General features: G+C 42.1%; 1 protein-coding gene across 1 annotated transcript; it reads left to right on the forward strand.

Moving 5' to 3' along the window:
• Positions 1 to 476: 476 nt before the first annotated feature.
• LOC104420384 lies at positions 477 to 1175 on the forward strand. Its single transcript, XM_039310674.1, has one exon. The coding sequence runs from the start codon at positions 477 to 479 to the stop codon at positions 1173 to 1175; it is 699 nt and encodes a 232-aa protein (XP_039166608.1).
• Positions 1176 to 9012: the final 7837 nt, after the last annotated feature.

Consider the following 9012-nt stretch of genomic DNA (forward strand, 5'->3'; position numbering starts at 1 on the left):
GTTTTATTGTCTGGGGATTTATAATTGCTTCCGCATGTGCTTATTGAAAATGGAAGGATTGGTGATACTTAGTCCTAGGATATCGCATTTAAAATCAACCAAGCTAAAAGATGGGCGTGTCTCCAAAGATCGGGGCATGACATCCCCTTTTTGTGGTATCAGAGCAAAGTTTAGAGGTTGGAATGATAAGGAGCATTGACCATGAGATATATGGTAGGAAAGGCATTTAAATTCACAACTGGTGCGTGTCTGTGGTAGCTGAGTGCTAGAATTGCTTGTTGTTTTGATCACTCTGTTTCTAATTCGTTGTGGAATTGGAAGTAGGTATTAATCTATATAGCTGAGCCATGAGTGACCAAGAGCTGAGAATTTTTGCAAAGAGGACCAGTAGGGCCGTAGTTATGGGTAGAGCTCTGACCCAAGTCGGTACTCGAGGAGGCCATGGTCGAGTGCTAGCATAGGCTAGCGCGAGTGGAATGGTTCCACTTGTTTTAGATGCCGGAGTAGCAGCACCTCCTATTGGTGCTGGGGTAGAAGCCCCGGGTGATCCTAGGATAGATGGGATCATGTGTATTTTGGAAGTAATGGAGAATCGTATGGATCAGCAAGTGCAGAACCAAGCCACTGCTCAAGCTACTGCTGCTACAGCACCTGCCGCTGCACTTGCCGTCGCCCCTGCTGAAGTTCTGCCGGGAGTTGTGGCTACTAGGAGGCCAATCCACCAGTTAGTGGAACCATTTCTGAAGCTAAAACCGCAGAGGTTCATGGGTATCGGAGACCCTGAGGCAGCGTTTCTATGGATACAAGATCTGGAAAAGGCCTTTGCACTTCTGGTGTGCAATGAAGAGGAGAAGGTGGTACTGGCTATGTACCAACTTCAAGGTAATGCTAATATTTGGTGGAGAGCCGCCAAGGACACAATGTTCCCGGAAAGCGTGGCCCAAGTGTGGAACACCTTCCTTGGAGCTTTTAATGAGCAATATTTCTCAAGTACTACTCGTGAACAAAAGATAGAGAAGTTTCAACATCTTCACCAAAGGAGCATGACAGTTCACCAATATGGGGTCAAGTTTGCAGAACTATCACAATATGTTCCTAGATTGATAGAAGACCTCGAAGAGAAAGCCTGGAAATTCAGAAGTGGTCTTCGTAGTGAATTGAAACAACCTCTATGACTTGAAGGATTTCAGAGAAGTCTATCGTCGAGCTCAGATGATAGAGCGAGGATTGATTGAACAAGCTGCCTCATCTAGATTGAGATTTAGCTCCCATCGAGAAGGGATTCACCTGGGAAAAAGACCTATGCCTAGAGGTAAATCTCATACTCCACCTTTCAAGAAGAGTGGATTCAATAGGCCGACACCCAATAGTGTTGGTGCATGTCGCTTGTGTAGAAGGCGACACGGGTCAGCTCCGTGCCTCGCCAGGACAAGAGCATGTTTCGAATGTGGCTAATAGGGCCACATCGTCGGGAATTGTCCAAGGAAGTAAAGAGGACAACCTCAGTTGCCGCTGCCACCGCCAGTGAGACAGATAAGAGGGTATGCCCCTCAGAATGCTCCACAGGGAGGATAGCAGAGGCCTCTAGTTCAGGGCACCATGTATGCAATCACACAGCATGAGGCAGAAGTTGTGGCTAACATAATTACAAATATGGTTTCGCTCAACGACCAACCTGCATATGCTTTGTTTGATTCGGGAGTAACCCATTCCTTTATTGCCGAGCAATATGTTAAGTTGTTAGGGTTGAGTCATGTATTGCTGGAGTCAACAATTTGCATATCTACACCATTGAAGGATAAAGTTATTGCTGCTTTGGGATGTTTGGGGTGCAAGTTAGAGATTGGTGAGCGAGTGGGGAAAATTGATTTGTTAGTTCTAGCCATGTATGATTTCGATTTAATAATTGGTATGGATCGGCTCACCAAACAACGAGCTAAAATGGACTGTTATCATAAAGCGATTCAGTTTGACCCGTTAGGGGGTAAGAGCTTCGAGTTTGTCAGGAATCGAGGAAGACCCTCGATTACCTTGATCTCATCGCCAGAGGCAACTCGTTTATTAGATGAGAGTTGTCAAGGTTACCTGGCAACTGTTGTGGATACGACAGTTGTGGAAATGAAAGCGGAGGACATTTCAGTGGTACAAGAGTTCCTAGATGTCTTTCCAAAAGAACTGCCAAGGTTACCGCCAGAAAGAGAGATAGAATTTATAATTGAGTTAGTCCTCGGAACAGAACCGATCTCTAAAGCTCCTTACCAAATGGCATTAATTGAGTTGAAAGAACTAAAGGTGCAAATGCAAGAGTTATTGGATAAAAGATTTATTCGTCCTAGTGCATCACCTTAGGGAGCACCAGTTCTGTTTGTTAAGAAGAAAGATGGTTTGTTGCGTCTGTGCATCGACTATCAACAACTCAATCAAGTAACGATCAAGAATAATTACCCACTCCCGAGGATCGATGATTTGTTCGTTCAATTGCAAGGAGCATCAATATTCTCGAAGATTGATTTGAGGACAGGATATTCCTAAGTTAGCATTTTGTACTTAGTATGGTCACTATGAGTTTACAGTGATGCCATTCGGGTTGACGAGTGCTACAGCTACCTTCATGGATTTAATGAATAGGGCGTTCCAACAATATCTAGATCAGTTCGTGATCGTTTTCATTGATGATATCTTGGTCTATTTGAGAAGTGATGAAGAGCACGAAAATCATCTAAGATTAGTGCTCCAGACTTTAAGGATACATCAGTTATATGCTAAGTTTAGCAAATGCAAGTTTTGGTTGACTCGTGTTGCATTCTTAGGTCATGTGATTTTTGGGGAAGGAATCTTCGTCGACCCGAGCAAGATTGAAGCCGTGACCAACTGGCCAAGATTGACTACAGTGATAGAGATCATAAGTTTTCTAGGTTTGGCAGGTTATTACAAACGGTTTGTGGAAGGTTTCTCATTATTAGCATCGCCTCTAACAAAGCTTACAAAGAAAGAAGAGAAGTTTGTATGGACAGATAAGTGCGAGCGTAGTTTCCAATAGTTTAAAGAAAAGCTTACTATCACACATGTATTGACAATTCCATCTGGTCCTGGAAGATTCGAGATCTATAGTGATCCGTCACTCAGAGGGTTGGGTTGCATGTTGATGCAACATGGTAGAGTTGTTGCATACATCTCCCGTCAGTTGAGATCTCATGAGCAGAACTATCCGATGCATGACTTAGAACTCACAGTGATTATCTTTGCGCTAAAGATTTGGAGAAAGTATTTGTGTTGTGAAAGATTCCAGATCTTCATGGATCACCAAAGTCTCAAGTATCTGTTCTCTCAGAAGGAGTTGAACATGAGACAACGCAAATGGATAGAATTACTGAAGGACTACGACTGTGATATTTTATATCACTCAGGAAAGGCGAATAAGGTCGCCGAAGCTTTGAGTCGAAAGTCTTTAGTGGCTCACTTACTGATAAATGAGTGGAACCTAATCGAAAGAGCGTGAGTTTCGGTATTCAAATTTGAGGTAGGCCACCTCTCAAGTCTTATGGCCACCCTCAGAATTGAACCGGATGTTCAGGTTAGAATCAAGTTACTCCAACCAATAGATCCAGATGTGTAGAAAATTCTTCAAGAGGACACTAAGAAGAGAAAGGCTAATTTTTAGATTTCTGATGATGGAACACTAAGGTTCCGGGGACGTTTGGTTGTACCTGACGATGTGGAGCTTAGAGTAGATATTTTATTTGAAGCGCATCGCAATAGTTACAGTGTTCATCCTGGAAGCACTAAGATGTATCAGAATATACGTCAACACTATTGGTGATCAGGTATGAAGGCGGACATCGCCAAGCATGTTGCCAAGTGTTTGACTTGTCAGCAAGTAAAAGCTCAGCATTGTAAGATGGGAGGACTGCTGCAACATCTTGCAATCCCAGAATGGAAATGGGAATATATTATGATGGACTTCGTGACTGGACTACCGAGGAGTCAAAGGAGAAATGATTCAATTTGGGTGGTAGTTGACAGATTGACAAAGTCGACTCACTTCATTGTAGTTCGAAAGGACCTAAGTTTGGATAGACACGTAAACCTTTACATGCGTCCAGGTGGTTTGTATGCATAGAGTGCCGATCATGATAACCACAGATAGAGACCCGAGGTTTACTGACGCTTTTTGGAAAAGCTTGCAAAGTGCTCTAGGTACTAAGCTTTAGTACAATACAGCATATCATCCTCAAACGGATAGCCAGTCTGAGAGGACAATTCAGACCCTCGAAGACATGTTGAGAGCTTGTGTAATAGACTTCAAAGGAAGTTGGGAAAATCAGCTTCACCTGGTAGAGTTCGCCTACAACAACAATTATCAGCAAAGCATCAAGATGGCTCTATTTGAAGCATTGTATGGCAGAGTGTGCAGAACGCCCATTTGTTGGGATAAAGTTGGAGAAAGGAATATAACAGGCCCAAAGTTGGTCCAACAGTCATTGGAAGCCGTGGCAGTAATCAGAAACAGATTAAAGACCGCTTAGAGTAGGCAGAAAAGTTACATAGATAAGCATCGTAGATCGTTGGAATTCCTTGGTGATCATGTTTTTCTGAATGTGTTACCAATGAGGGGAACTTTGCGCTTTGGAAAGAAAGGCAAACTGAGCCTGAGGTACATAGGTCCATTTGAGATTCTTGAGAGAATCGGGACCTTAGCGTATCGTTTTGCATTACCACCGTGATTGGTGCAAGTGTATGACGTCTTTCACGTGTCAATGTTAAGGAAGTATGAGCTTGACCCAACCCACGTGCTCAATTTTGAAGAATTGGATGTAGATGACCGTGCGTCATACGTTGAAAGCCCGGTTTAGATTGTCGATCATAAAGAAAAAGTTATGCGTAAAAAGACCATTCCGTTAGTCAAAGTGGTTTGGCAACACCACGGTACTGAGGGAGCGACATGGGAGACTGAAGAGTAGATGAGAGAATTGTACCCTCACCTTTTTGAGCAAGTTCTGTAATGGTTTAAATTTCGAAGACGAAATTTTTATAAGAGGGGAAAGTTGTGACATCCCAGATTTTCAACCCTATTTTTACTAAATTAATCAGGCATTTCATTGATGCGCCTATAGGGCTGTTTTCAGATCTGATCACTCTTGAAATAACTAGACGATCTGGGGAAGCTATTAAGGACTTTAAAGCAAATAGACTTGAGAATTCGACCAGGAATCGGCTTTTCGACCGTGCTCATCTTTAGAGGCTATTACGGCACAGTGAAAAATTGATTTGAGATTAGAGATAAGTCAATTCGACTGAGATGTGTGGCCAATCATGGGTGACTCCACTAAATTGGTAAATTCTCGTCGATCGACACTAATTTTATTTTACGATCATTTTGGTACCCTGTGTTCGTAATTGAGACCTCGAGACATTCACGACAATCGAGAGTCACCAATGAGTCAAGTGGATTCATAGTGGCTCGAAGAAAATCGACCATGAGTCATTTTCCCTAAAAAGCTCTGAAAACTACCCGTAGCCCAGGTCATGCTAAGAACGCGTCAAGAGGAAATTAACCGCCAATTCAAGTCCAATTTCAGAAATTAAAGTTTCTATCATGTCACAATAAATTATAGGAGTATCGACTCAGTCTTAGAAGATTTTTCGACACCCGACACTTTTTGGAAAAAAAGTCGGCTCGAGATCGTTTTCGTGCAATTGAAGCCGAGGATTTATTTTGGCTGGCAAATTGAGAAGCATGAGGGATTCTTGGATGAGGAAAATTATCAATTTGATAAATGGGATATCAATTGATTTTATGAGAGCCGATTGAGAGAGAATCAAAAGAGAATTGAATCCAATTGAGAGAGTTCTGTTCCAAAATTCGTATGCCCCTCCCCCTTAGCACTTTTTGGACAATTTGGAATGTTGAATGGAGTGTGGGTGTGGCCTAATGGAGGCCAAGCAAATATACTTGGCTTAGGATGAATTTAAAAGATATTATTGTGGAAAAACAAGCCAAGATGGCGCACCTCCCTCTTATCCCTTCATTCTCCTTACCTCAACCGGCCATCTCTCTCTCCTCTCCCTCTTGTTTCTTATGCCACCAACAACAAGGAAGAGAGCAACTTGCCATCCACGCCAAGCCGCTTGTTGCCGCGCCGGACCACCGCCCTCACCCCCTCACGCACGCCCGCTTGGCTGTGCCTTGCCGCATGCCGTCCACCCCTTTGGCCGTCTCTCTCTCTCTTGCCCAGCTACTATCCAGGAACTGTTGGGTTCGGTGGAAGCTCAACGGGAGGTGCTTTAAGCCCGTTTGAACCCCATAAGTCCACCTCTTGGCCCGGTTTGGCCTATTCTTGCATTCCCAATCGATCTCCGCTTGATACCGAGCTATTTTCTTCAATTTCCAGCCAAGGACAGCAGGTTTTGGGAGTGGATTTCCAGCCACTTCTAGGCCCACTTTTGGAGTTAATCGCTCCCCACGCCGTTCCTGTCGGATTGATTCGACTTGCGCGTTATTCCGGTGAGTTTTGCTCACTAATCCTTGCTTGGTTTGCTAAATATGCTTAAGCATTAATTAGTGTTAATTAAGTATGATTAGGTTGTTAGATTATAATCGATTAGCGATTATTAGATAATTGTGATGCATGTTAGGTAATTGAATTGTGCAATTAGCAAGTAGAGACGTCCTATTATTTATTGAATGCATCTTGGGATTTTTCCCGACCCGTTTCAAGCTCCAATTAGGCATTATGGGCATAAATTGGATTTTTAGTATTTATTTATTAAATTTTGAAATTAATATAATTATTTATTTATTTTCGGAAATTAGGCTGAGATAGGCGACAACCAAAATTTTATGTTGATTGTCATGGTGCAGTTTGTTTATTTATTTGAGCTCTACGTTAGGCTGAATTGAATTGTTTGTGATATTTCAAGAATTTATTCTAAATTGAATGGAAATTGAGTGATTGATTGGTAAATGGCCAAGTATGAGTATATAACATCGATAATGCTTTGATGGGCTATAAAGTGGAGAAAGTTGTGAGAATGAATTAAATATACTCTTGGCCAAGACCAATCAGATACGATAATATTGGTTATTATCAAGTTGGGAAAGAATTATGTACCACATGGCTTTGTGATTAATATAACACCTTGGCGAAATCGACACCCGAGAGCATAGTAAAGTATTTATAGTGGCTCTGTGATCAATATATCACCTTGGCGAAATCGTCGCCTGAGAGCATAGTAAATTGTTTATAATGGCTATGTTATCAATATATCACCTTGGCGAAAACAATGCCCAAGAGCATACACATAAAGTGTTTATTGTACGTCACCTTGGCGAATCGACGCCCGAGAGCATTACTGTAGCTCTGTGACTAAGTGTACAATTGAAGGTTATATAGTGAGGCGTGAAATGATCTAGAAATGATCAAATTGACATGTAATCGACTAAGTCGATTGATTAATGATTTGATCTGATGTCATGAATTGGTTGATTGATTGATGTTATATGTGAGACATCTATATATAACCTTGAATTGCTGGTTGGGACTGAAGCCAAGGTAAGTCCATGTGGCGTATTGGTTTGCTAATCGAGTCTTAGGGGGTAGAACTTGCTGAAACATGGTCTCAATGGTTATTGTATAACAATTTCAGGTCCCTAGATGGCAGCACCTTCACCTCCTCGTCCTCCTAGACATTTTGGCATCTCTCAAGAAGTTACCGAAGAAGCATACTACTTCTCGATAGACCACCACCCAGAGGGACTAGAGTATGTGCTAATAGAGTCCAAGGTGTGGGTTGATGTAGGTAAGGATGCCCTAGTACCCCATGAGTACTGATCGTGGTATCGTCACTACCACGATGGGCGACAAGAGGATCCTATCCTGGAGGACGATGTGCCTTTATACATCCTTGAGGCAACATTTGGGCTAGGGACAGCAGACCTTAAGAATGGGTCGGTAGTGGATGCTAAGGATCCCAAGCTTGAAGGTGATCCTGAGTCTTTGGTTTACTCAGCTGAGGGTGACAATTGGAGTGAAGAAGGAGGAGAGATCATCGAGCATGAGGAGGGGCAGGAGGAGGACCAGGAGTGGGAAGAAACTAAAGAAGAAGAGCCAGAGGAGGAGGGATCGGAGGAGAATTACCTATTGGACAGCCTTGTTGATGAGCCAGCAGGAGATGAAGAACTTGAAGACGATGAGATTGATTTTGAGGAGACTGAGGATGATCGGGATGATGATCCCGAGTATGAGCCGAATGAGGATTGAGATCCCATCCTATCTTGTCAGACCTTGTCTGTATGTGAATAGATGTTAGATCAGACTTATGTATATAGTATTGTAGAATACTATGAAGTGTTTGTATAAAAGTGTGGTTGTGAATTTTCAATATGAAAAATATGGCCCTGCTTTCCTATCCCATTGTTTTATTATTTGGGGATTTATAATTGCTTCCGCATGTGCTTATTGAAAATGAAAGAGTTGGCGATACTTAGTCCTGGGATATCGCATTTAAAATCGACCAAGTTGAAGGATGGGTGTGTCTCCAAGGATCGGGCGTGACAAATAGTTAGCCAGAAATAACTGTGTTGACACAATAGCCATTTCATTTTGACCTCGGCCTTATGTGCACCACAGATGCCTTCATGCACTTTAGCCATTACAAGCATAGACTCGTGTTTCCACAAACACTTTCATAACTGACCGTCCACGGTTTTCCAGTATAGATCATCACCAACCAACAAATATTTAATTGCTTTTCTTTTGAAAATTTTGTCATTAGCAACTTGATTTTTCATTTACTTAATAAACGGGTTCTCAAATCTTGGCCAATTGTTTCCTTGTGTGGAACCAGTATATCTTGAATCAATATGATCCTATTATCAATCAAAGGTAACTTCTTTACCTGATTGATAATATGATCCCCCAATTCCTTAGATATTTTGTAACCGTATGCCATTTGAGTTAATTTATTGGCTTCCGCATTTTGATTTCTTTTGACATGAACCAACTCGTAATC

Source organism: Eucalyptus grandis, chromosome 4, assembly GCF_016545825.1.
Source record: "Eucalyptus grandis isolate ANBG69807.140 chromosome 4, ASM1654582v1, whole genome shotgun sequence".
Lineage (NCBI taxonomy): Eukaryota > Viridiplantae > Streptophyta > Magnoliopsida > Myrtales > Myrtaceae > Eucalyptus > Eucalyptus grandis.

Coding starts and splice junctions, on each gene's coding strand:
- LOC104420384 (XM_039310674.1), top strand. CDS start 477: ATGGTTCCACTTGTTTTAGATGCCGGAGTAGCAGCACCTCCTATTGGT.